Here is a 24,565-nt window from a genome sequence, read left to right as displayed (position 1 = left end):
GTGGGAGAGAAAGAATTTGGGCGTTGCGGCTGACCGCCTTGGTGATCGACCGCTCTGATTGATCGATTGGAATTTCCGCTCAGCAGCAAGCAAGCAAGCAGTTGCTCCAGGCTCAGCATCATCCATACCAAGACCGACCGTTTGTTTCTCTTCATTCCTCCTTAACCCATCGTACTCACTTGTGTGCTCCGCTCGGTCAGCTCTTCGCGGCTCCTCAACAACAAGTTCCAAACCCTCAATCTTCATCCCTCGACTTTCCCATTCGCTTTCCCTGTGGCCTTCCGAGTAAGGTCGCAATCCCTTCACCATGGTCCAGATCAGTGAAGTGAAGGGCAATTCGCGCGAGAACAGAACCGCCGCGCATACGCACATCAAGGGCCTCGGTCTCCGGCCAGACGGAACCGCAGAGACAACCGGCGATGGATTTGTTGGACAGGGTGCTGCCCGTGAGGTATGCGACGCACGCAAATCCCTTCTTTTTCCGTGCACAAGAACTATTGCTTCTCTGCTCCCGTTGAGACACATCGTTGGCTGACAAGATGTATTTTCTTCTCACAGGCATGCGGTGTTGTTGTTGATCTGATCAAGGCGAAAAAGATGGCCGGCCGTGCCGTGCTTTTGGCCGGTGGTCCTGGTACGGGCAAGACAGCTCTGGCTCTTGCCGTATCGCAGGAACTGGGAACCAAGGTCCCATTCTGCCCCATCGTCGGCAGTGAGATCTACTCTGCCGAAGTGAAGAAGACGGAGGCGCTGATGGAGAATTTCCGGAGAGCAATTGGTAAATGATCCCCATTACCGCTGCTGCTGTCGCTGCGAACGCAGAAGCGACAAAGATTGGCGCGCGGCTAACGCAAATTCATCTACAGGTCTCCGTGTCCGCGAAACCAAGGAAGTGTACGAAGGCGAAGTTACGGAGCTCACGCCCGAGGAGGCCGAGAACCCATTGGGGGGATATGGACGGACGATCAGCCATTTGATCATCGGACTAAAGTCCGCCAAGGGCACCAAGAAGCTGCGCCTGGACCCCAGCATCTACGAGGCCATCCAGAAGGAGCGTGTCACGGTGGGAGACGTCATCTACATTGAGGCCAATACCGGCGCGTGCAAGCGTGTGGGACGCTCCGATGCATATGCGACCGAATTCGATCTGGAGGCGGAGGAGTACGTCCCGGTGCCCAAGGGTGAGGTTCACAAGAAGAAGGAAATCGTCCAGGACGTGACGCTACACGATCTCGACATGGCCAACGCCCGGCCGCAGGGCGGACAGGACGTGATGAGCATGATGGGCCAGCTGATGAAGCCCAAGAAGACCGAGATCACGGACAAGTTGCGCCAGGAGATCAACAAGGTCGTCAACCGCTACATCGACCAAGGTGTGGCAGAGCTTGTCCCTGGTGTTCTTTTCATTGACGAGGTTTGTCATAAATTCCCTCAAAATACGTGCGAGTTATTCTGACAACACAACCCCCCAGGTCCACATGCTCGACATCGAATGCTTCACGTACCTCAACCGGGCCCTCGAATCCACCATCTCCCCCATCGTCATCCTCGCCTCCAATCGCGGCCACACCGTCATCCGCGGCACGGACGATATCTCGGCCGCCCACGGCATTCCTCCCGACCTCCTCGCCCGTCTCCTCATCATCCCCACTCACCCCTACACCCACGACGAGATCAAGACCATCATTCGCCTCCGCGCGAAGACGGAAGGCATCACCATCACCGACCCGGCCTTGGACAAGGTGTCGGAACACGGCAGCAAGGTCAGCTTGCGCTATGCTCTGCAATTATTGACCCCCGCCAGCATCCTTGCCCGGGTCAACGGCCGGCCGGGTGGCATCGAGGAGGCCGACGTGGCTGAGGTCGAAGATCTCTTCATCGACACCAAGAGAAGTGCTTTGATCGTCAGCCAGGATGACGACAAGTTCCTGAAATAGATAATCCAAACAGAGTGGTGCCTTTTGTGATCGGAGTTTAATGAACGTAAGCTTTTTTTTGGTCTGGCCTAATCCCTGTCTTTTTTTCTTTTGTGATGTACTTCGACAGACAGATGGAGTGGAACGATCCATATGAAAATTTTAAGATTCTAAGCTTAGCTGGCAACTTATCATACCGTGCCTGCCATCGTGAGAGATGGATCTGAGACTTCTAGCCGAGAGCAGTCAGAAGTAGCTATACCCCAATGAGCTGTATACTCGGCGCAAGTCTCGGTAAGAGATCTATTCAGTCTATTGTTCCTAAGCAGTTTACAGATCTTCCATTGTTCTCTTTGTCAAGATAGCTTCCCAGGCTCCTGCCCCGATAAGTGTCTGTGGCGGCGAACTATGAATCGCGAGGCCGGTCCAGGCAGCAAGGGCATCAGCAGTTCCAGAACAAGAACAAAAACTTGGAGTAGGCGGAGTAGAGTCCGAATTATGTGAAGAGGGAGGCTCAGGCTTGGACGGGGCAGGTCCGCCGCGAAAAATTTGGAGTGGAATTCGACTGGGAAAGGGACTTCTGCGTTCAAGTCTTCAATCGCAATCCGCAAGCCTGCAGTGATGGCATCCTCGAGGTGCCCACGGCCCGTCCAACAGAATCCGTAGCTCAAGTCTCGTTTGTTCTGAATGAGCGCAAGATCATTTTGTGCCTGCAGTGTGCTGAAGCTTGGATCTGCCTCAGTGAATTCACATACACTCTGCACGATGCTAGGGTGAGGTGGCATAATCGGGTTCAGCGTGATGTATATCGGACCGTAAAGAGACGCTGAAATACTGTCCAAGGCATTAACATTATAGCTGAGGCTAGATTTCCGGGGCATTGAGTCCTCGGATGAGCGCCCAGGCACGATGGGCTCCAGCACATAGGTGTAGCCGGTCGTAGAATGCTCTTTTTCAAGCAGAAGCTGGCCCAACTGGTGAGCAGCGCTTCCCCAACCCTCACCCGCCACGAATTGAGCTGAGGGCCTTACGCCTTCACCCACGAGGGAATCCGAATGCAACACAGATATGTTCTTCGTTGTTCCCAAGCCCCCAATGATCTTCCTGTCTTGCGCGCTCGCAAGAGGCCCCAATATCTGCACGACCTCTTCGCTATCGACCGTGAAAATGATGCGATTAAAGTCGATTTCACGGCCATCTGCTGTAACCAGTCTATAGACCTTCTTGTCGTACCGGGTCACTCGTCGGACTCTCGCCTCTAAATGTACCCTAGAAGGATCAAAATCGCGAGAAAGGACCTGCACCAGGCGGCTCGCGCCCCGTTCTATGCTACGCCACTTCGGAGCATTCTGCCGCGGCCGAAGCAGTTGATGGTCATACAGACAGCGGATAGCAGCTTCGATAGGTAGCCGTGAAAGGAGCTTGTCAGCATTTGTGCCCCATAAAACCGAAAGTGTTGGAGCTAGGTACTCATCACGGAAGCTGGCCGAATATCCTTCTTTCGACAGATATCTCTTGGCAGAGAGAAGTGAATCAATGTTACTGGTCGTGTATGGCGAGACATCCTTACGTAGCACGTCGATGGCTAAGAACTTGAGCCAGATGATATCCGACAATATCACGTACGTCTCCTTGCGGCAAAGGATCCAGGGCCGCAGAAGGATGCTTTGCAATAGACTGTCACTCCACCAGGAACTGCGATCTCCGTCAGTTGCCCTGACGCTGAATCGATGTCTGATCGTCGACACTCCCAGGTAGCGCAGCAATGAATCCAAGTTTGCTGGATTGCAAATCAGTCCAGTCCAGACGACATCATGGGAAAATGACACTGACGAGAGGCCTCAACATTGTAGACAGATGATTCTGAATTCACGTTCGTTTGAATGCCCTCATGCTCGAAAGGCAGTGACTTGATACGCCCGCCGAGAGCATCAGAGGCTTCAAAAAGGTGGACGTCATGACCGGACCTCTGCAAGGCCCAGAACGAGGTGATTCCCGTGCAACCACCCCCTATTATAGCGACACGCTCTCGCTGTGAGACAGGCATGAGAATAATGGCACTCGACAGTCACTTCGGCCATTGGCTCTTGCAGTCCGATATAGGAGTTCCTCGCTGGCTCTGCGGTTGAAGTCGCTCGATTCAAGGTTCGTGTCTTAGTTTCAGACAGTGGCGATGGTCCTGGCCTCTACCGCGGAAGCTGACAGGGGCTTGTAATATAAAAAGAGGCTTGTGGAAATCAATGCAGCAAGTGAAGGCGACAGGCTTATCAGCGCAGACACGTTCAGATTCTCTCTGCCCTACTATTGCTTCCGATTTGCCCTCATGTGGCTTTCCGGTGTGATCACATCATATGACGGGAATACCGAGGGGTAAATCAGCTTAATATAGAGATCTGTGAGCCTCTCAAGCCATCCTTTGGGGCAAAGCAGGAATATCTTCTGACGTTGATCTGCAGAAGAAAAGGTGCGTGACCTCTTTATTTTTGGTTTATAAGGGGGATGAGTTATAGATCGATCGAAGGAAGCGACCTTGTATGGCGGTCAAGACGCAAGAGGGAACCCGTCGCAGCTCCACCCAGCCAAGGCGATAATGGCGGAAAGAGGGGCCAACAATAAGTTGAGCGGGGGGATGCGATCAACACTTGACTGAGAAACTCCTTCGCGCCTTTGTCCACATATGACAATCGCTGTCAAAGTATACTACAGGTGTTTGACAGTGAGAAGATAGAGAAAACGTTGCTCATTAAAAAGCCACGCGAGGGGGCGCCTAACCGAGTCAAAGCAACAATAAGTGAAGACAATAGGATCATAAAGAAGTAATTGATATTGAATTGGCGACGTCAGTCCGGAAATCATACTCAGTGGCAGCCTCGGACTGGGAGGAGACCAGCCCCAATCACGTGCCGCCCGCCCGACAAGTGGAAGCCGCCGGCCGTTCCTGGTATGGAATAGGCACTTCAACCAACTCGGTGACTTTCTTCATCCATCTTCATCTCTAATTTGTTCATCGGTCGAAGTTTGTTTATATCAGCGTTCGGGTTTTCATATAGGGCCCAACTCAGTCACCGTACCAGTTCATCCGCTCGTTGACCTTTCTAGGCGGGCTCAATCCCTCTGAGATCCAGCAGGGGCACTGGCCAGCCACCACGAGGATACAAGTGGCCATCTCTCCGCCTTATCCGATCCACCACGACGCCCCCCCCCCCTATCGATCCGTTACTTCAACAAGCCTCAATTACTATCTCGAGGACACTCGCCATAGCCAACCCCTCAAACAGTGTCACTTTACACCCATACCACCATGTCGAACCCGTTGGACACCGATGCCGGCTCCGAGCTGTTCAGCAGCTACGAGACCGAGTTGAAGCTGGTTCAGGCCGACCTCAACCAGAAGCTAGATCAGATCTCCGAGTCGAGCGGTGAACAACGGAAGTCTGCCATCCGGCAAGCGGAAAGAGCACTGGATGAGGCCACGGAATTGGTGCGTTGCCGGACGCCTGTCCCTTGCGCGATACATCTCAACCCCTCAATCTAACCTTCCCCTCATCGAAACACAGTTGGATCAAATGCGCATGGAGAAACAGAACATCCCCTCCTCCGCCCGATCGAAAATCAACACCCGGGTCCGCAACTACGCGACAGACATTGATGAGGCCAAGCGCAAGCTGCGGTCTCTGTCGGACGACCGCAAAGCCCTCTTCGGCGACCGGTACACGGATGACCCGCAGGACGAGCATCTGGAACAGCGCCAGCAACTTCTGTCTGGTACAGAGCGCCTGGAGCGCAGTTCCGCCCGGCTCCAGGAGAGTCAGCGCATCGCGCTCGAGACGGAGGACATCGGCCGCAACACGCTGGCGGATCTGAACCAGCAGCGGGAGACCATCATCAATGCTCGAGGTCGCCTGTTGGAGAGTGAAGGCTATGTGGATACCAGTATCAAGACATTGAGGGGCATGGCCCGTAGGTACTGGCCCCTTTTGCCGAACCCCCCGCAGCAATGCAATTGCTGCAATCATTTGCGCACGGATCAGTGCTAACTTGCATCATATAGGATGGCTACGAATCGGCTGATCACCATTGCAATCATTACTGTGTTGATTCTTTTGATTTTCGCTGTGATCTACAGCAAGTTCCACTGAGCGTGGGTTTCCAGCAGGCGTTACCATGGGATGACCATCTTTCTTCCTTTGTAGTACTTTGTTAACGACATATACACGTCTGCATCAGCAGACTCCTCCACGGAATTTTGTACGATAGCACTCTTCCAGCTCTAATCCAAAATCATTGTGCCCAGCACTACATGGAACGCATTGAATAACTCCAACCAAAATAATGAAGAAGAAAGAAAAAAACACAATAGGGTATCCCGCTCAAGTAGACCAGAAAAGCCGAAACAGAACACCATCCAGAACAACTAATTCATGATCCGCATCGCGCCAAAGGCAACGTTAACCACCACCCCCACAAACACCGCAAACCCCTTCCGCCAACTCCAGACCCCTTCCTCTCGCCGCAACCACATCGCACAGCCCACCGGCCAGAAGAACCCCATCACCGCCCCCCAAAGCATATCGTCCATCGCGCCCCGCGACCCAGGCCCAAACCCACCATCGTCGTCCGCAAACGAGATCCCCTCCCCACCACCACCACCACCAGTGACTCCTCCCCCGGCCGCCACAGCCGACGACCCCTCATCCATCCACCGATCCTCCATCTCGCGCAACTCCGCCCCGCTGGGCATCGTATCCGGCGTGCGCGAAACCGCCTGGATGGCCATGAACTGGGACCGCAGCGCCGTCACCTCCGCGGGCGTGAACCCCGCCGCCAGCAGCCGGTCGAATCCGCGGGGCGCGGGTGTCGTGGCGGTCGCCGCGCCGGAGTCCAATGCCGAAGGCGCGGGCCCCTGATTCCTACGCCGAGAGCCAGATGGCGATCCATTGTGGGCGTCCTGATTTTCCGAATCTGAGTCCTGCGGTTGCCGGAGGGTGGACGCGATGGCCGCTTCGGCGGCGAGGTCGGTGGGAGAGAGGACGATGTCGCCGATGGAGCAGTGGATATACAGGCGGGGTTGATCGCGCACGGGGGCCTTGCCCTTGCCCTTCGAGGTGGCGGTGGATTCGTCGTCCTCCGGGGGCCGCGGGGTGGAGCGGGCGGAAGGCGAGGGCGGGAGTTTGAGGGATGCGGCGAGCGGGGTGGCATCCTCGAGGCCACGACCGGCGTAGATTAGACGGAGACGGTGGGATGAGAGATTTGGGGGCAGGCGTGTGCGGATGAGTTGTTTCAGACCGGCGGATGTGGTGGTCTCTGGGGAGAAGATGTCGAGGGGGAGGTCGGGGATCGAGGCTGAGAAGCGAATGATGACGTAAAGTGGGGGTTGGGTGGGATTAATGAGGTCGAGCGTGCGATCAGGAGTGAGAAATGTCGGCGTCGACATTGTGCTTTTTTTGTTTTTTTCTAAATGGAGGTGTTGTTGTAGGGAAGCAAGTGATACGGCCGTGCGTCACAGGTGGTGCGGGATGAAGGAACGAAAAGGGGAGCGTCGATAAGCTGATAAAGCGGAGAAATGGGGCTGATTGTCCGAAATGCTATCCCCACGTGATACGTCGTTACTGCTTTTCCCTAGTCTATCATCGATCATCTTGCAGCCTGAGCAACGCACCTGACCCTTTCTGGGTCTAGTGTTATGTATAAAACCTGGGAATAGGGCGACGGCGTCATGCTGAAGCCACAAGACTAGCACAGACTAAGCAGTGCTTGACCCTGAGCTTGTTACCCCGGGTACCAGTTTTTACTCCCAGCAACTCAGTGGTTTTACCTGCGTCAAATTCGGATTAATGCACATTATATTGATTTACGCGCGCCAAGACTGTTTCTGGATATTTTTAATCAAACATAGTTGCTCGCGTGAACATCGTTAGCAAGGGCACATATGGAGATTATGAGTAAATTGTCTTTGTTGTCGTGCTACCGACAGCTAGGCTATGTGACCAACCCAGCTTTCTTCAGTACACCTAACTCAAGTTGGAGCTATAACTGTTCGAACTGTCTTCCCCAATTATATGTATTGAGAATGACTGGACCACCACATATTGCCATGTGCGATGGCGCAGTCTGATCAGCAGAGTTGTTAGGTGTTATCATCCACATGTATAAAGAGAGGAAAGAATATATTGCACAGTTGGTGGGCTATGTGCCCGGGAATCAGAGTGTATGTTCAAGAAAAGAAGGAAGAAGCTCATTCGCCAAAGAAGACCGCCCACAGAACGCCATTCGATGCATGTAGAAACCCAAAACCCAGTTCATCCAATTATTGAATAACAAAGTCGGATGGAAGCGCAGATCAGCGACTTATACCATGAAGGATTCACCGCATCCGCATTGTTCCTCTGAGGAGAATTGTTAGTATGCGCTCCGTGCGGTTGTCCGGTGAGACCAGGTTATGCTTACTAATATTGGGGTTGCGGAAGACGAATTTCCTGCTGAGCTTGTCCTCTTGCCAGTCCATCTCACTTCCGATTATGCTGAAGAGAGCCTTGCTGTCGATCAAGACCTTGACACCGTCTTGCTCCACGACCTCGTCGAAAGTGCCCGGCTTCTCCACGTACTCCAAGTGGTAGGCGAGGCCAGAGCAGCCTCGGTTCTTGACTCCCACGCGGATCAGCTTGGGTTCTGGCTGGGACAAGAGTTTACGAAGTTGCTCGATGGCCACCGGGGTCACTTTCATAGCAGCCTTGCGGGCGCGAAGTTTTCTGCGGGGCTTCTCGGCGGGCTTAGCGGTAGTGGCGGGAGAGGTCTCGACAGGCTTGGACTTCTGTGGTTCGGCTTCGTGAAGGTTGATGTTCGGAGAATAGGCTTGTTGGCCAGGAAGTTGGGGCGAGGTCATCTCGCGGAAGGAGGGGAAGTCTGCGGCAATGGAGGTGTCGGACGACCCCGGGCTCCGAGGTGGCGGGAAGGAAGTGGGCAGACTGTGTGGACGGTATGCGGTAGCAGTCTGCAACTCACGCTTCGAAGAAGAGCGCTGTGAGTTTCCATAGGAGGAGAAAAGACGGCATGTCTGCGCTGTGCGTCTGCTCGATGACTGTCTCAACAAGCTGAGCAGCGTGGCGGATGATGTCACTGGAGACTGCATCGTGACTGTGATAAAACGAGGCGGTGATTTGAAATTCGATAGCAGATGATCTATGAAGCGACAGGAACAGCGTATAGCTAATTTTCCACGGATTCTAAACGGTTGTTGGGTCACGGTAGTGATTGTGATAGAGGATGCGAGGAGGAGGATGGAAGTGAGTCGGGAAAGATCGAGTTCTGTTTGGGGGAGGCGGAAGAACGCCGGGTCGGGTCCTGAGTCGGTTAAAAGAGGTCAGGGCCAGGTCCGCATCGGCCAATCAGCATTGAGGTGTTTCTACACAGGTCAAGTGGCGCCACTGCACTCTGCTGTTCTAGACTAGAAATTGAGGAAGCCTGAGTAAATCCATTAGAGTGAGACTGGATTAAGACCCAATAACTAATGATTACCATTCCTTAGTGACTGGTTTTAAGTGGCATGTTCATTTTTTTGTTCTCCGTTCATCATGATTTGCTTCATTCCCCGTCATTCACACAACGCATGAATTCACTGCCCTGCCATTGGACATGGGTTTCTTAGTCATGATTTGATACCTGAGCACCTCAGGTGTCAACTTAGAATCAGATGACTAACTGCTTTCTTCCGCATTCGACAAACATCAATTTACAGGAGTCCTATCATATTGTTAAGCTATGTTTAGGCCGAAATAATTCAAAGGTGATCAAGAATGTATGTCCGGGTTAACCTTCCTCGGCAGGGCTGCTACACGGGCAGTAGACTATGTTCTCACCACCACCAACCTTTCCTCAAAACTGGTCATAATCTCTGGACCCCCCTTGACGGTTTATTTCATGAAGATGCCACATGGTCAAACTTACTCGTAGGTCGCACATCCCCTGATTATGTCATCGGCAACAAGCAGATGTTCTCGTAGCTAGCTTCTATAGATTGGGACAAGGAGTTTTAATTAATGGATGAGAAGATTTCAAGTGAAAAGGTGCTTCTCGAACATTGTTGTAGCGGTGTTTTGATTTGGTCTCTCCTTGAAACATGGACAGGCTCGTGGAAAGATGGAGGGAGAGATAGGGGATGTGGCTTGTAGTGGTGCCAACCAGGTGGTGGGGATTGATGGCCTAAAAAGGCAGAAAAAGAGTGGTGTCGAATAAGGCGACGACCGCTGAATTTCCCCCTCAAAGCATAGGAAGTCAATAACATCCTCCTCGTCCGCCAGGCATTTAGGTCAGCCTTGACTTCTCTGCTCTTATCTACAATATTGGCCATGATCTTGTGTTCTGTGCCGATCGTCCAACTCAATCTTTAAGCATAATGGATTCCCCTTTGACCCAGCAAAGTAGACCGGAAACCTTCAAACCGAAGATCGTGCAACTATACGAGAATTTATTCCAGGTATGTACATCAACCTATGTTTCTACATCACATAAATCTGACCAATCTGCTAGACCACGGATTTTGCAGAACCCTCGGAGGGTTTCTGGAGAGAATTCTTTTTGCTGCCACCGGATAGGAGCCAGCTCAATGCACTACTAAATCAGCTCAGTCCTGATGAAACCCTGAATCTGCAGGTCAATGGTCCACGTGATTATGAGTTCGAAGGTGTAGAATGACCATCGCTCACTTTTTAGCAGGCTCAAACCCAGCAGCTCTTCACTCGTGCCATAAGTGAAGCTGCGTCGGGATCCAGTCCCGTTGATTCGTATGCTCTTGAGGTGGGTCAATATTCCTCGAAGCTGAACTCCCAACTCTAAGCAGACAATAGACCTTGACGGTCTTTCTAGCCTGTGTCTTGAAGAAGAAATACACCAATCCCAGCTCAGATGTGATCACCGTTCTCGCCGGTCTCGACAATGTTGACCATGCAATCTTCAACTTCGTCGCTGTCTTGGATGGGATCATTCGCAATGGCAAAACCTGTGAGTTTTTAGCGTAATGGAAGAGTTGTGGTCAAACGCTGACTAGTCATCTAGATGCGCTACGGCTCCAGGCCATCAAGACTGCTATGGCAATGACTGCTGGCGCATATAAGACCAGCCTCGTCTCATATCTCACGCATCGTGACCTATTCCCTTCAATCATGAAGGTTCGTTCGACGACCTCTTCCGTCCGTCGGAATACTCAAATTGACATGCAGCGCAGTTCGTACAAGAGTCAGAGACGCCCGTGCAAGTATTCGAGCCGTTTCTTCTTCTCGGGCTTTTAGCAAATTACAACAAGTTCGAGATGCAGAATCCGTACCAGCTGCGGCTTGACGACTTTGTGAATGAAGCGAGCATCCAGAAGATCGCCAGGGGAGTTGGTAGCTCCTGTGGAGCCCTCAGAAACGGATATGTTGCCGTGCAGGACGACTCTCCCGAGGGCTGGACTTTGATCAGCACGCTGATGTACTTTGGCTTAGGCGCTCTTGCTTCCAGTAAGAAGGATCGGCCGAATCCACCAACTGCCGAGGAGGCGAAGGAGTTATTTACATCACTGTACGAGCTTCAACAAGCGTCATTCTTGTCCCAAGGACCAGCTAACGAAAGCAGGCCCGCGCAACAAGCGGCCATTCTCCTAGCTACCTACGACTTCATCAATGCCAACAAACTGTTCGGGCTTCATCTCATCAGCTTGGCCCCCGAGAAGGACAACGAGGAGTCGCCATTCGCATCATTCCTCTCATTGACATCCTATCTTCTACAGCATGCCTACCGATCAGCGCGGACCGCCCACTACGCAGAGCTCAACCTCTTGATCCTCCGCATAATATCCGAAGACAACGCCCTCTGCAAACAACTTTGCAGCGACGAAAGCAAGCGCAAAGTCCGACTCTGTCGCCAAAAGCAACCATATCTGCCTCTCATAGTCGGCGAGCGAGTCCCCACCACAGCCATCTTCGACATCCTCATTGATACCCTGACTCATAACCTTCGACGTCGCCTCGATGTGAATCTCTACAGGTACGTCCATTAACCCTCCTTCCCGCCATCTCCCCAATCTAACACACACTCCCTCCTTCTCAAAAACGTCTGACACCCAAATCCAGCCACTGCATCGCCATCTTCCTCCGCCTCCTCACCTACCTTTCCAAAAACAAGATCCGCCTCACCTACCACTGGTCCGAACTCTGGCGCACCTTACTCTCCCTGATGCGCTTCCTGACCACCTACGTCGCCGACCTCATCACCAACACCCCGCACATCCACACCCTCACCACCACCCTGGTCAACCTGATCGCCTTCTGCGTCTCCGCGGGGGACACCTTTCTCCCGGACCCGTCCAGCTACGATGACCTCTTCTACAAGCTTGTCGAGACCGGCCCCATCATCGCCCGATTCCGCGATGTGTACGCCTTCAAGACCAGCAGCAGCAGCAGCAATATCAGCGGCCCTCACTCGGCGGTGGCGGTAGGCCACATTCCCAAGACGGACCCGACCACCTCATCCAGTAGCACAGAGGTCCACGTCACCGCGATCGAAACCTTGATCTCCGTCTCCACGCACTTCCACACCCTCCTGTTTGTCCCGGATAAGGGCGGCGAGGCTGGTGTGGCGGCGGATGGCGAGAGCCCGGCGCCCGTGTCTCCGAACCTGAAGAAGAATCTCAGTCCGCGGGAGGTGCATCGCATCATCAAGCAAGGGTATGAGACGCTGAGTATCCCGCCGCTGGAAGGTCTCAGTGCGTGGCAGAAATTCCGGGAGGCGGACTGGAAGGTGGAATTGAAGCGCGCGGCGCGGTGCGCCGTGGATGATGCTAGGCAATTAGTCGCGTAGGACAATTCGTGAGTCGGGGTGTGTGTGTGTGTGTATGTGTGTCTTGAAGATATACTCGTGCATTTGGTAGTGAGTAGAGAGGGTAGAAGAGGAGAGCTCTGTTTCACGTAGCATTTGGGGGGGGGATAAAGTCTACGTCAGAAAGTCCCTTCCGACCTGCGGAAGAAGCTGTGTATGCATGGTGCGCGAGTTTGGTTAAATGGTTGATGCGTTTTCTGCAGTGTCAAATTTCAATACCATGTCCGGTGGCCAGCCTATCCCGTAAGGAAACAAATTATTACTCAATTCGGACGCCAGAAACTTCCGCCAGGTTTTTTATCCTATTAATGTTACAGTGATAGCATCATCGTAGCATGCATCAGAGCGCCACAAGACTAGTGCTCGACCATAGTCCACAACACAAAAAATTGGCCCCCAAAAGAATTCGAAAAGATCAACAACGCACCACGAGATCGACTGCCGCAGATCGCTAGGACTCCCATATTCAGTTCATCAGACAAGACGCGAGGTAGCGGTGGCCGGAGCTGGATTTGGAGCACCGCGCGACTTTTCGATATACTCGTTGCTGGCATTCGTGTACCTAGTTGCAAAGTACTTGGCCGAATTGCGGCTCAACCAGAGTGTGAACTTAGAGAGCTCTTCCCGAAGCCTGGTTGTGGATTGAGCGTCCATGTTCGTCTGGGCGATGAGCTCAGGCATGGTCGCTATAAGAACAAGAGGTTAGCATTCGCAGCAAGTTGTGAGGAAGTGAACCCTACCAAAAAGCCGTGTCAGATGCTCGGCGCCATAGGTCTCAAGAGGACCTTTATCGGCCCAATCCCCATTGCCATCCTCCCACCTCTTGCGGATCATACTATACTGTTCCCTTTCGAAGCGATAGAGGAGGATCTTGTCTAGTGCCTTGTAGAAGTATTCGCGAATACCCATGACGATCTCATCAAGAACATCTAGATCAGCCGTGCTCGTCCTCTTGGGCTTCTCCTCCTTTACATAATCGTCCAATATCTGGCTAACTGAACATTTGGCTGGCAGTGCCACCACTTGCTGGTTCTTAGTGATATTCTCCCAATCATCGACCAGAAGAGATTTCAAATTATCGGGCATGGCAATCCGCACTGATGGCCGGACATAGAAGCTCTCCTCCTGTATTGGGACTGTTAGTAATATGCCTATCCTTTGGGCACATTGTCACTAGACACTGCAATAATGTGCGAGACGGGCGAAGCCTATGTTTGAACACAGAGATAGAAGCAAACATACCTTTTCAATATCATTTTCTCGTGCTCTCTTCGTCCCGCGGCCCGGAACTGAAGTTTGCCTCTCCTCACTGTCCCGGGCGGAACTGCGATCGGAGCCTCCCCGTTTCTTCACAGTGGGTTTCACGTTCTTTTGGCGGAACGCAGCCTCGGCCTCACGACGAAGAGTCGTGGCCAACTCTCGATTCTCATCAGTAAATTTACGAAGTCGATCTTGCGGGACCCAATCGTCCCATCTAATTGCAGTAAACCAGCATATCAGTCAGCCAGGCTCTGATGATCCCGCCCCACCGGCCCAGGGTAACAGCAGCCACATCGACAATCACAGGTGGAAGTAAACCCCTTCTCCTGCAGAGAATGGGGTAACAAAACATCGAGCGACACGAAAACATGGGAAATAGCATTTTTCGAGGCCATGAGGGTAAGTTTTTGACAAGATTTCAATAAGGAGAAGTGATTACGAGTGATAAGGCGAGGATAAGACGTACGTGTTCTTCCACCCCTTGTAGTGGACAAGGTACTCGTACGGACTCTTGCGGTCATCCGGATCAATGTGCCTCAGGTCAAGAATTTTTGCTTCATAGAGAATCTCATGGTGAAAGCAAAGGACTCTCTCGTCCTTCTGATAGTTCATGTGGCTTGCAGGTGCCATGATGAGATAGGTGAGTGATGTTTTAAGGCGAGGGGTATTCTTTGGTCACAAGAATGACGCTGCCGACAACGACACAGAACACTGATACCTGGGTTGTATCAAGCTGTGAGAGAATCCAGGAGAGGCAAATCTTTCCTGTATCAGGGCTACTGCTTGCTTTAGCCCCGATCAGTGCTCTTGCTCCTGAACAGCACGTGCAACAAGTTGACTGAATTCCTTGAGCGGATAAAGCCCCTTGGCAAGAAGAGTTAAATCAGTGTCAGAGTTGCAAGTCTCCAAGCTGGAAGTGGTTCAGCCGCTAGAGAGTTGTCTTGATCTCCTCAGAAAGAGAGATATGTCTGTTTGGATGGCTAGGGTCAAGGTCAATGTCATGAATTTGGATGGAGGCTGGTCAGATGTCTCACGTGCGATAGTTGAAGCCACAAGTCAATATACTACGGGCATGAATGAAGTATCTTGAGATTTGGGGGGAAAGACAAGCTGCAGGGATTGAGTTGGTGAGTGTTAGTTATCGCATGTCGCGGTTGGGGCAAGAAAGAGGAAGCCCGCGGGATCACCGTTTGGAGAGAAACGCGTCCGAGAGGGCAAGTCACGGCCTGATGGCCTAAATTGGAACATTCGCCCTTCCTCTTCTTCCCTCTCCACCACTCCTTCGCTTACTCTTTGATATAACGAATGACCCTACGTGCAACCTTACAACCCTTCCCAAAGCCACAGCATACAATAAAGTAACATTTACTCTTTTATCTATTTTTCTTGAATTGCTTCTCTCCCCCTTCATCGCCCACCTACATCGCCGTCTCCAATTTCTGATTGGCTTGGAACGCGATTTGTCCCGATTAAGCATAACACCACAGCCACTGTGGGCACCAAATATCGTCCTTCACTAAGAGAAAGAAACTACCATTCGGGCCGGCAAGCAAGAGCTGAGTACCTCCAGCTCGTTTTAGATAGCCGCGCTCCTTAAGGCAACACGATCCATCATGGCACCTTCAGAGACAGCCATTCTGAGCAATTTCCTCTTGACCCCAGCTCCCTTGCCAACGATCGTCTCGTTGCAGCAGTTCACCGAGCTCTTCCCAAAGAGACTACGCTCTCACCCGCACATCAGGGTTCTCTATCGTGAACTACAAGAGATTCGCGAGCAGGACATGGACCTAGTCAATGAGAACATTGACAAGGAAGCAGTTCAGGGCGAACGCCAGAAGGCAGAGCTCCGTAAATCCTTGATGAAGACAGGCATTGATGGCATTAGCTCCGCTGAGCAGCGCGAGATGGACATGGATGTCGAGCTGTTTGGGCAGACGACTTCTACGTCTAATTACCACTCAGTATCGAGTCTCCTCGCGGCTATGCAGACGGCATGCTCCAACGTGGAACACGAGGTGACCGAAGTCGACAAGGAAGCAAGCTCACTCCTGTCCGATCTCAATGGCCTGGTGGGTGACTTGAGTGACCTGCGGTATGGCAAGATGCAAGGCCCTGTGGGCATGACAGGCGAGGAGGTAGTCAACGAGGCCATAAGGGGTCTCCAGAACCTTGAGAATGCTTGCTACCGCAACAGCTGAACGATTCCGATAGCAATAATCTCCGACTTTGGTGTATCTGTCAATTTCTATTCTTACTTCTGATCACTAGATTGTCGGTCGACTCAATGATCCGCCAACATATCCGCGCGCCGTCTATGATCGGCCGCAGCACTGGTCATCCCCTGAATCAGGATCTGCTAGCGCAGATTGCGTTATTCTGCAGGAACACTGTGTCTCGAAGACACGGTACTGTCAAAACTGCGCGAAAGGAGAGACTAATCGAATCGCACTCTTTCTGCATAGCCATCCAGCAACGCCTCGCTATTTTCGGCTCACAAACCCGGCCTGATCGATCCATCATGGACAGCACCAGCCATACCACTTCAGCTCGCTTTGGTACCAAGAGCACTCAACCTAACTTGGGGCATGACTGGGCAGCTTATGGATTTCTGGCATAGCATGGGCACATTTTCGCCAGCAGTTATAAATGAAATGGGAATTTTAACTCTTCTGTCTTATGATTGCACCTTGTCTCGTCGAGCCCATTCCTATTTTCACACATATATTCTTTCGTAGGATTGATATTCAATGATTCATAAATCACCGCTGTCGACGTTGCGGCGTCACCATGATTAACATCAATTCATGTGACGAACGACTGTAATCAAAAGGGGACGCCGATAAGATACCGCGCGCGAGACCAATGCATGCGCGACGCGCTAATTTCCCACCCGGCTTCAGAGACTCTACACTGATCTTTCAACCCACCAGAACCAGCAGACATACTGCTCATTGCCGTGCAGAAACCTGACCAAGCGCCCTATCAGAGCATATCCTCGCTCCCATTTTCGACTCTGACTATCGCACTATCTCACCATGCCATCCATCACCCTCCACCCGCGCGCGTCGCGAGCTCCCTCACGCGTTCCCAACCCTCTCCCCCACCTCCTCCAAACTCCCTCCGGCCTAGCGCTCTTGGAACTCCAAGGCACGATTAATATCCCTGCTTCCCACGATGAACGCTCGCACTCCGCCGAAACTCCCGACGGGGCTTCCGTGTTTGAGACTCCGATCGGCAAGCTTATGTTCCCGGACTACTCGCCCCAGAATCCCGCGGACGACTCGGCCTGGATGAAGCGGGTCTACCTCTACGTCGGACGCTACCAACGCATAACAGGCGAGGTGAAGAAGCTGCCGAAGCCGCTGGCTCTCGTGCAGCGGAGGCCGACTCCGGCGCCGGCGGGTTCCGCGGGGGGGCACGAGAGTGACGAATTGGAGGTGGTCGAGGTGGTGCGATACAAAATTTACTTCAAGAATCGACCGGAGCCGGTCAATGACCTTTAGGGGGGGAAACACGAGGATACAAACAAGTGCAGTGTTCTTGTGACATGCACATGCTTGCTCCAGGCTACAGTAGCTGCTGGAGAGCACTCTGGGGACCTGGTTCAGATGAAACCTGCCTTGGCGGGAGCATGTCATGGAGATGTCAGAGGCTGAACCTTGTTGCTGCCGTCGTCCAAACTCAAGGGGAGAAGGGGAAAACCTTGCAACGACAATACAATCCTATCATGGCGATATCGGAGCAGATCTGGGTTTCACGACATAACTCAAACACGCGGTCAAAGATATAAGACAGGGTTAGAGTGGGCAAGAAAAAAAGGTCCGGACTATGAGGCGTGCTGTCTACCGGTGCACGGGTAAAGTCTATCCTCACTTCAATCGCTCTCTACGAGTTGTATCCTTGCCATGGCTATTTTGTCTCAGGCCGAGGAGGAGCTCTCTCCTTCAAACCTGGGCCCAGAATACGTGGGCTTCGACCATATCACACGGTATGTTGGCAACGCGAAGCAGGCTGCAAGCTACTACATCACTCGCTTGGGCTTCGAGCATGTTGCATACCGGGGACCCGAGACGGGGTCTCGGAATATCGTGTCCTACGTGGTTGCCAATCACGGCGCCACCTTTGTCCTTACCTCGCCCGTTCGTACTCCATCAGAGACAGAGGGCGCTGTGTCTGAGTGCGATGAGAAGCCCTTTCTAGCTGAGATCCACGCTCATTTGACCAAACACGGAGACGGAGTCAAAGATGTCGCGTTCAGGATCCATGGTGATGTGGAGAGTATCTGGAAGAGAGCGATCGGCAACGGTGCAACTTCCATCACGGCACCTCAGATTTTAGCAGACGGAGACAGTGGCAGCATCAGCGTGGCTACTGTAGGGGCGTATGGAGACACGACGCATACGCTGATCAGCCGGCAACACTACTCAGGGCCTTTCCTCCCCGGCTACAAGGCGGTGGTTGAGGAGGATCCCATCAATCGACTCCTTCCACAGATCGACTTTATCGAAATCGACCATTGCGTCGGCAACCAGCCTTCGAACGGTGTCGGCTCCATCGTGAGATAGTAAGTCTACCCGGTGCATGATGCTGAGAGAATGCATACTAAGCGCCACCACTGCAGCTACGAAGACTGTTTCAACTTCCACCGGTACTGGACCGTGGACGACTCGAGCATGTGTGGAGAATACTCGGCCATGCGCTCCATCGTCGTCGCGTCACCCAATGAAGTGATCAAGATGCCCATGAACGAGCCAGCACCGGGGAAGAAGAAGTCCCAGATCGAGGAGTGCGTACCTAGCCCAGCCCATCAACTGCCGACCGCAACCACAAGCTTACTAGAATTCACCAACAGATTTGTCGACTTCTACAACGACGCTGGAGTCCAACATATCGCATTCCGAACGCACGATATCGTCACGGCCGTCAGCCGACTCCGGCAGCGCGGCATGTCCTTCCTGCGCGTCCCGGAGGAGTATTATATCGAGCTGCGGCGGCGGCTCTCCGATGGTGGTCCGCGGATCGCAGAGGATATCGAGCGATTGCGAGAGCTGCACATCCTGGTGGACTTCGACGAGAAGGGCTACCTGCTCCAGATCTTCACCAAGCACGTGCTAGACCGCCCGACGGTGTTTTTGGAGGTGATCCAGCGCAACAATTTCGATGGATTCGGCGCCGGGAACTTCAAGAGTCTGTTCGAAGCCTTCGAACGAGAGCAGGCGTTACGAGGGAATTTGTGATCGGCATCAGATATATTGCATTGCAGTCTGAACAAGAAATCCTCATTAGATCATCATCAAGAAAGAAAGATCGACAAGGAGGCACAGGACAGGTATTATTCCGCAGCGTCGGCAAGGAAAATAGCCGGGGTGGGCGCGGCGGAAAGGGAGCGCGAGGAAATAATTCCGCGGTCGAGGAGTCGTCGTCATCGATTGCCCCTAGTATTACAGTAGCCACTAATTTAGAGGTATACACAAACAAGCAAGCAAGAACAATAGATGCACCACCACCTGCATACCGAATCATACAACAACCTCTTCCCAGACATCCGCAAGTATCTCGCAAAGTAAAGTGAATCACCAGCTCACATCAGCCCCGATGCCTACAAAACAGCCCAAAGAATCAACAATCCATCTCATCTCCCAACTACATCCGACCGTACCCGACGCCAGCCGAACATCCGTCGGAAAGCCCCCCTCAAGATCTTGAGTAGTACATACAATAATCAGCGCAATTGCTCAACAATTACAGACGTATTTTTCTCACAAAGAAGTAACCCCAAGCACCCGATCGATCTTACCCAGGCTAACCAGCAACAACTGTAATCCCCACCAGAAATACCGCCTATATGGTAGAATTACCACCTCTCATTTTCCCTGGACCTACCCCGCAACCGCGTATACTCTGCCTGCCCCGACGGGATAGTATCCGGATACATAAAGCCCTCCCTCCCTCCTCCCCTCCCACCCACCCACCTTTCACCATATACATACATACTCCGGAGTACATACATACATACAGATACCTCACTTCTGATCCTCAACTTGCCCCTCAAACACGAATCCCCAAAAGCCAATACCCCACCCAAACCCATCCAAAACCTGTTGGCTACGAATTGAATGCTCCGCACCCTCCCCAAAATGGCCCCAGCCGTCGAACGCATCACCCTCTTCAAGATCCCCGACGAGGCGGCCCGGGACCGCGTGCTGGAACAGTACAAGGTCCTTGCTAAGACGGCCGTCAAGGTAAATACTCATACTTAGCCCAAGCACCGAGCATCAGACCCCGAGTCACGTCACTGATTCCACTCCACTTACCCTGGGTTGAAGGAAACGGAATGAGCATACTGACACACTGGACGTGGTTTAGGACGGAAAGCCATATATCGTCAGCGCGGCCGCGGGGCCTTCGTTCCCCGATCCTCGCAACAAGGGGTACAATCTCAGCGTCAAGACGACGTTTGCCTCGCTGGAGGATATGAAGTACTATGATACCGAGTGTGAGGCGCACAAGGCGTTGAAGGCGGTGGTGGGACCCGTGCGGGAGGATGTGTTGACGACGTACTTTGAGAGTGTTCTGTGAAGATCTGAAAAGGATCCAAAGGGGAAGAGGGATAAAGTGGTCAATGGGTATAGACTTTATGATCGACATGATTTGTGGGAGGTTTTCTTCTCAATAAAGAGGGGATATTTATCTGAATATACTTTGCCCAGACACTCGTGTCTTGGGGTATGATATCCAATTCATCAATCAGTTCCATGCATGCATGCTGGAGCATAGCTGAATGCCAGCCCTGGTTTCGCTGCCGAATCGAGCAGAAGTGAAGATAAAAACATAAACATGAGACAACTAACATGATCCTCGCCCATCATGGCCTGGGATTAAAAGTACAGGGTACCCAAGAGTTTTCCCCTCCTTGTCAGCCGTTTTAAAATGTACAATATGGTTCAGAAACCGTCAAGGAGACCGAACGAGGAGAGCGAGGGGAGAAAAGCAGCGAAGCCAGCAACCACTCCTCTATCACTCAGTGCTGGCCTAGAATATACAACCCGCGACCTAGTCGAGAGCCTTGCGGAGGTCACTCCATTTCTGTTTGAGATTTTCATGGTTTTCATGAATCTTTCAATTCACTAAGTCAGCGTTGCACTGTGGGAACCGAATATTCAAAGGCAGACTCACCTCGGCCCATTTCATCTTGGCCTCTACCAGCTCCTTCTCCATCTCTGCCATCTGCTCGACCATCGACCGGTTCTCATTTTGAACCTCAAGGTTGCGTTGCATGATGCGGTCCATCTCTGTGCGCAGCTTCTCCTCCACCTCTGCTGGCTGCTTGTCCACCACAATCTTGAGCTCTTTGACTTGCAATTTCAATGCATCATTGATGTCTGTCAGCTCTTCGTTTTCAACCTTGATGTGGACCAGTTCTGACGCGAGCTGGACATGCTCTTTGTCAGAAGCCTCGTTCTGCTCCTCCAACTGGCGGATCCGGGCACTTTGCACGGCCACAGTGTGCTTCAGGTTCTCGAGCTCGGCCTCGCGCTCCTTTTCCGTCCGTACCTTGTCCTCCCACTCAGCTGTGTACGCACTGACCGTCTCTGGTTCTAGAGGTATAGCGCAAGCGTCCTGCACCATGATATCCGCGCGATAGACTTCCTTGTCGGCAGCGCCCGAGCTGCCAAAGAAGCCGGACTCCAGGATCGAGGAGGGAGTCGGTTGCCTGTCGATGTAAACGTCGAACAAACGCTCTTTCAAGAACGTGGTCAAAGGTGCCATGTCCTTCATCTCCAAAAGCGCGTCTGCATTTCGGCGCATGATGGCGAGAGCAAACTTGAGAATAGCATTCTCAAGGCCTTCATTGAATATAAGATCGTAAACACGAAGGACTAGTTGTAGAGGGAATCTATAAGCAAACAGTGTGAGAAACCACTGTGTTGCGTACAGCTGGGGAGGTACACCGCGTCGCCGGAGGTGGCAGTAGAGGGCCGGCTCAAAGTCCTCCAGCAGACGCTCGAAGAGATACAAGCAGCGGTGAAGACCAGGCATCTCCTGAATAAACATCTTCCGCAGACCATAATGATTCATGAGCTTGACCAGAAGTGTGAATGCCTCCGCCTCGTCCATCTGCAAGATTGTCAGTGTCACTCATTGGTCTTTTGAAAGATTCGTTGACCTACATTAAAGAGCAAGGGCATGACAATAAAGTTCATTCCCTGGGCATATCCCACGCCCTCATCGTAAAGGGCATACGCCTTACACAGCCCAAACAAAGCCTCTTGATTCCCTTGCGAAACAAAATAGCGCGAATAACTCGTGCGAGCGCCTAAATCGCGTCGGATTGTCTTCTCCAATTTTTGCAGCGCCAATGCATCCTCCTTCGCTTTCTTTGCTTGTTCCTTGGCCAGCCGTTCGGAATCGAGTTCATGCGAAGGGCTCGAGGAGCCATTGACCGAGTGTGCCAGAGAAGCAGATCGCTCTGAGCGAACCGAAGAACGAGATGACGACCTTGCAGAGTCTTTTTCGCCTAGTCCACTGACTGAACCGTTGCCGGATCGCTGCTTCTCCTTGTCTGTACCACGAGCAACGAGTTCTCGGTACACCTCTTCCAGCTCGGGGTTACGGCTGTCAGCCAGGACTTGCCAAATCACCCCTCGAATAGTTTGCGGGATTCCTCGTTTGATAGCGGCATTGAGCTCCTCCGAATTCGCCCCTTTCAGCGCTTGTGGACCACGATTGACTAATTGCTGCCAGAGCTCCCAGTCTACCGGTGCAGACGCATCTGTCGCTGAGGCGGAGAAGCCTGCAACTGTACCCGGAGGCAGATTTGGATTCACAGTCGACGTGCCATTGGAGGGAGAAGCTGCGGAGGGAGTGATGCTCGTGTAGCTGTCGCCTTCTTCCGGGATGCTCGGAGGGCTCCCTGCAGAGTGACTAATACTGGCCCGTCCTGACGTGACACTCGCTTCGTCGTTCTCCGATACAAGACCTTCGTCACGCAATCTGAGCTGTTTGAATTGATCCTTCAGGCTGCTTCGTCGAGGCCGCCTTGAGCCTGTGCCGTCCACATCTTCTCCATCGTGGTGTCGACCCTCAGGATTGCTGGAGAGTGTGGAAATCGATGCAGCCGTGTTGCGGCGGGGTTGTGGTGGAGGCGATTTAGCCTCCTTGTTGGACGACGAGCTTCGAGAAAGCCATGCAAAGGGGCTGGTGAACGAACGGGTTGGTGGTGGGGGTGGTGCAGGAGCGGCCGCTTTGTTCGTGGAAGCACCATTGGGCAAACCATTGGTCGATCCTTGAAGGCGCGAGCTCTGCGACGAAATCGAGTCTCTAGATACATTTGGTGGGGGTGTGCCAGATTTGAGCTCCTGGCTCAAGCGTTGGTTCTCGAGCGACTCTTCTTCCTCCTTATTGCTGGTAAGGTTCACCTCGTCGAGGGAAGTAGTCGACAGCCGATGCGCGGTCAGCAATGGCGACTTCTTGGTCTTGCGGGGGGTATCCTCTGCTTCGGATTTTCTGTCTACACTGGCAGCATCGCTCTCTTCAACGTGTTCCGGGTCCTCTTGGGAGCTTATAGGTAGCGGGGGTGCTTCCGTCAATTGAGGTGTTACATTCGATCCACTTGGAGGGCTGTCTGTTAACGATCGGGAGGAGGAACTCTTCGGAATCGAGACGCTAAGACCAGCGTGTGAAGTCGGAGATTCAGGTGCATCATCGAAAGATTCCTGGTACAAGTAAGTTGTCATTATGGGGCCCTCTAAGGATATCGAATATATTCGGATCGAGAGTCAGAGGCTCACTCCTTCGTAGGTTTCGCTATTGCGTCTGGAAGACGACATATTTTAGACCCGACCACCTGGGGGGGCCGAAACTATGTAAGACCAGTTGGTTTCCAGATTTGAAATTCCGATTGATACAACGAGGCTGAATACACGCGCGATACGTGGGGAGGGGGGAGAGCGATTGAGGAGGTCAGGATTGTGAAATTTCCATGATAGGGAGGTGGAGGCAGGCGGAGATGGGACGGTAGCCACCGACCGTTGTCAGAGGTAAGAAATTAATTGTGGTGGTGGAGAGAGGTGAGGAGTTGAGACTTGAGACTTGAGACTCGAGGGAAGGAGGAAGGGAAGGGGGGGAGGGAAAGTGCACAGCGAGAGGTTGGATAGACGAACGGGAGATGGGGATGAATGGAATGAATGGACCCAGAAGCCAGCGGGTGGAATTCCAGGACCGTGCCACGGAACTAGGAAGATCGGTTCCCAGTAAGTAAATCCAGGAGGTTGACTCCCTTTTTTTTTAGGTGCAGTTGGAGACAGGTTGCAAGAATACACAATAGAAGAGTGGAATGGAAGGAAGAAAGTGAGAGGGAGAGAGAGAGAAGAGCAGCAAACTAGAAGCTGGAGAGGAGGCGGACAGTTCCCGACTGGGCAGTCTCGACTCCGCGTACTTCGTACGGAGTAGTCTCTCTATTATTATTGTGTACGAAGTACTGTGATTGTGGCATGAATGGCTGACTGGCTGACTGACTCTTGCATGTAAAGTTTCCC

General features: G+C 52.5%; 10 protein-coding genes across 10 annotated transcripts; 6 read left to right on the top strand and 4 right to left on the bottom strand.

Moving 5' to 3' along the window:
- The first annotated feature begins 96 nt into the window (after positions 1-96).
- Positions 97-2,104, top strand: rvb1 (RuvB family ATP-dependent DNA helicase pontin). Its single transcript, XM_040942643.1, has 4 exons — positions 97-451; positions 559-778; positions 867-1,414; positions 1,473-2,104. The coding sequence occupies exons 1-4, from the start codon at positions 308-310 to the stop codon at positions 1,935-1,937; spliced, it is 1,377 nt and encodes a 458-aa protein (XP_040806706.1). The 5' UTR covers positions 97-307; the 3' UTR covers positions 1,938-2,104.
- Positions 2,105-2,272: 168 nt separating this feature from the next.
- On the bottom strand, positions 2,273-3,963 carry BO72DRAFT_366256 (uncharacterized protein; the record flags this gene model as incomplete). The annotated part of the gene is made up of 3 exons (XM_040940777.1): positions 2,273-2,881; positions 2,960-3,696; positions 3,750-3,963. 3 exons carry the CDS (start codon positions 3,961-3,963, stop codon positions 2,273-2,275), a joined length of 1,560 nt encoding a protein of 519 aa, XP_040806705.1.
- Positions 3,964-5,111: 1,148 nt separating this feature from the next.
- Positions 5,112-6,226, top strand: BO72DRAFT_443555 (v-SNARE protein VTI1). The gene is made up of 3 exons (XM_040943598.1): positions 5,112-5,397; positions 5,474-5,880; positions 5,968-6,226. Exons 1-3 carry the CDS (start codon positions 5,218-5,220, stop codon positions 6,053-6,055), a joined length of 675 nt encoding a protein of 224 aa, XP_040806704.1. The 5' UTR covers positions 5,112-5,217; the 3' UTR covers positions 6,056-6,226.
- On the bottom strand, positions 6,088-9,358 carry BO72DRAFT_473880 (uncharacterized protein). The gene is made up of 2 exons (XM_040947225.1): positions 8,364-9,358; positions 6,088-7,370 (listed from the first exon to the last, which is right to left on the bottom strand). Exons 1-2 carry the CDS (start codon positions 9,043-9,045, stop codon positions 6,331-6,333), a joined length of 1,722 nt encoding a protein of 573 aa, XP_040806703.1. The 5' UTR covers positions 9,046-9,358; the 3' UTR covers positions 6,088-6,330.
- An 828-nt stretch (positions 9,359-10,186) lies between these two features.
- Positions 10,187-12,990, top strand: BO72DRAFT_443552 (ARMH3 family protein). Its single transcript, XM_040943597.1, has 8 exons — positions 10,187-10,389; positions 10,443-10,565; positions 10,629-10,709; positions 10,760-10,913; positions 10,968-11,080; positions 11,137-11,471; positions 11,526-11,936; positions 12,023-12,990. Exons 1-8 carry the CDS (start codon positions 10,309-10,311, stop codon positions 12,747-12,749), a joined length of 2,025 nt encoding a protein of 674 aa, XP_040806702.1. The 5' UTR covers positions 10,187-10,308; the 3' UTR covers positions 12,750-12,990.
- A 21-nt stretch (positions 12,991-13,011) lies between these two features.
- Positions 13,012-14,847, bottom strand: BO72DRAFT_7377 (MRG family protein). The gene is made up of 4 exons (XM_040950662.1): positions 14,494-14,847; positions 14,010-14,241; positions 13,508-13,892; positions 13,012-13,453 (listed from the first exon to the last, which is right to left on the bottom strand). Exons 1-4 carry the CDS (start codon positions 14,655-14,657, stop codon positions 13,242-13,244), a joined length of 993 nt encoding a protein of 330 aa, XP_040806701.1. The 5' UTR covers positions 14,658-14,847; the 3' UTR covers positions 13,012-13,241.
- Positions 14,848-15,640: 793 nt separating this feature from the next.
- BO72DRAFT_464504 (uncharacterized protein) lies at positions 15,641-17,530 on the top strand (the record flags this gene model as incomplete). The annotated part of the gene is made up of 2 exons (XM_040946644.1): positions 15,641-16,184; positions 17,100-17,530. 2 exons carry the CDS (start codon positions 15,641-15,643, stop codon positions 17,528-17,530), a joined length of 975 nt encoding a protein of 324 aa, XP_040806700.1.
- Positions 17,531-17,932: 402 nt separating this feature from the next.
- BO72DRAFT_454405 (4-hydroxyphenylpyruvate dioxygenase family protein) lies at positions 17,933-19,264 on the top strand (the record flags this gene model as incomplete). The annotated part of the gene is made up of 3 exons (XM_040946184.1): positions 17,933-18,591; positions 18,649-18,813; positions 18,880-19,264. The coding sequence occupies 3 exons, from the start codon at positions 17,933-17,935 to the stop codon at positions 19,262-19,264; spliced, it is 1,209 nt and encodes a 402-aa protein (XP_040806699.1).
- Positions 19,265-20,046: 782 nt separating this feature from the next.
- On the top strand, positions 20,047-20,778 carry BO72DRAFT_443548 (Dabb family protein). The gene is made up of 2 exons (XM_040943596.1): positions 20,047-20,269; positions 20,394-20,778. Exons 1-2 carry the CDS (start codon positions 20,165-20,167, stop codon positions 20,604-20,606), a joined length of 318 nt encoding a protein of 105 aa, XP_040806698.1. The 5' UTR covers positions 20,047-20,164; the 3' UTR covers positions 20,607-20,778.
- A 99-nt stretch (positions 20,779-20,877) lies between these two features.
- BO72DRAFT_7319 (putative GTPase activating protein (Gyp5)) lies at positions 20,878-24,039 on the bottom strand. The gene is made up of 3 exons (XM_040950653.1): positions 22,199-24,039; positions 21,204-22,145; positions 20,878-21,143 (listed from the first exon to the last, which is right to left on the bottom strand). Exons 1-3 carry the CDS (start codon positions 23,762-23,764, stop codon positions 21,081-21,083), a joined length of 2,571 nt encoding a protein of 856 aa, XP_040806697.1. The 5' UTR covers positions 23,765-24,039; the 3' UTR covers positions 20,878-21,080.
- Between the last annotated feature and the right edge of the window lie 526 nt (positions 24,040-24,565).

Source organism: Aspergillus fijiensis, assembly GCF_003184825.1.
Source record: "Aspergillus fijiensis CBS 313.89 unplaced genomic scaffold BO72scaffold_1, whole genome shotgun sequence".
NCBI lineage: Eukaryota > Fungi > Ascomycota > Eurotiomycetes > Eurotiales > Aspergillaceae > Aspergillus > Aspergillus fijiensis.
The sequence above is the reverse complement of the archived record's forward strand: the minus strand, read 5'-3'. Positions and strand labels throughout refer to the sequence as shown.

Coding starts and splice junctions, on each gene's coding strand:
- rvb1 (XM_040942643.1), top strand. CDS start 308: ATGGTCCAGATCAGTGAAGTGAAGGGCAATTCGCGCGAGAACAGAACC. Junction 452..558: donor GACAGGGTGCTGCCCGTGAG/GTATGCGACGCA, acceptor TTCTTCTCACAG/GCATGCGGTGTTGTTGTTGA. Junction 1,415..1,472: donor GTGTTCTTTTCATTGACGAG/GTTTGTCATAAA, acceptor ACAACCCCCCAG/GTCCACATGCTCGACATCGA.
- BO72DRAFT_443555 (XM_040943598.1), top strand. CDS start 5,218: ATGTCGAACCCGTTGGACACCGATGCCGGCTCCGAGCTGTTCAGCAGC. Junction 5,398..5,473: donor TGGATGAGGCCACGGAATTG/GTGCGTTGCCGG, acceptor ATCGAAACACAG/TTGGATCAAATGCGCATGGA. Junction 5,881..5,967: donor TTGAGGGGCATGGCCCGTAG/GTACTGGCCCCT, acceptor TGCATCATATAG/GATGGCTACGAATCGGCTGA.
- BO72DRAFT_473880 (XM_040947225.1), bottom strand. CDS start 9,045: ATGCAGTCTCCAGTGACATCATCCGCCACGCTGCTCAGCTTGTTGAGA. Junction 7,371..8,363: donor CTTCCGCAACCCCAATATTA/GTAAGCATAACC, acceptor ACCTCCATTTAG/AAAAAAACAAAAAAAGCACA.
- BO72DRAFT_443552 (XM_040943597.1), top strand. CDS start 10,309: ATGGATTCCCCTTTGACCCAGCAAAGTAGACCGGAAACCTTCAAACCG. Junction 10,566..10,628: donor ATGAAACCCTGAATCTGCAG/GTCAATGGTCCA, acceptor ACTTTTTAGCAG/GCTCAAACCCAGCAGCTCTT. Junction 11,081..11,136: donor TATTCCCTTCAATCATGAAG/GTTCGTTCGACG, acceptor CATGCAGCGCAG/TTCGTACAAGAGTCAGAGAC.
- BO72DRAFT_7377 (XM_040950662.1), bottom strand. CDS start 14,657: ATGGCACCTGCAAGCCACATGAACTATCAGAAGGACGAGAGAGTCCTT. Junction 14,242..14,493: donor TACAAGGGGTGGAAGAACAC/GTACGTCTTATC, acceptor TACTGCAATTAG/ATGGGACGATTGGGTCCCGC. Junction 13,893..14,009: donor GAGAAAATGATATTGAAAAG/GTATGTTTGCTT, acceptor GTCCCAATACAG/GAGGAGAGCTTCTATGTCCG.
- BO72DRAFT_443548 (XM_040943596.1), top strand. CDS start 20,165: ATGGCCCCAGCCGTCGAACGCATCACCCTCTTCAAGATCCCCGACGAG. Junction 20,270..20,393: donor TTGCTAAGACGGCCGTCAAG/GTAAATACTCAT, acceptor GACGTGGTTTAG/GACGGAAAGCCATATATCGT.
- BO72DRAFT_7319 (XM_040950653.1), bottom strand. CDS start 23,764: ATGACAACTTACTTGTACCAGGAATCTTTCGATGATGCACCTGAATCT. Junction 22,146..22,198: donor TCATGCCCTTGCTCTTTAAT/GTAGGTCAACGA, acceptor ACAATCTTGCAG/ATGGACGAGGCGGAGGCATT. Junction 21,144..21,203: donor CCAAGATGAAATGGGCCGAG/GTGAGTCTGCCT, acceptor GTGAATTGAAAG/ATTCATGAAAACCATGAAAA.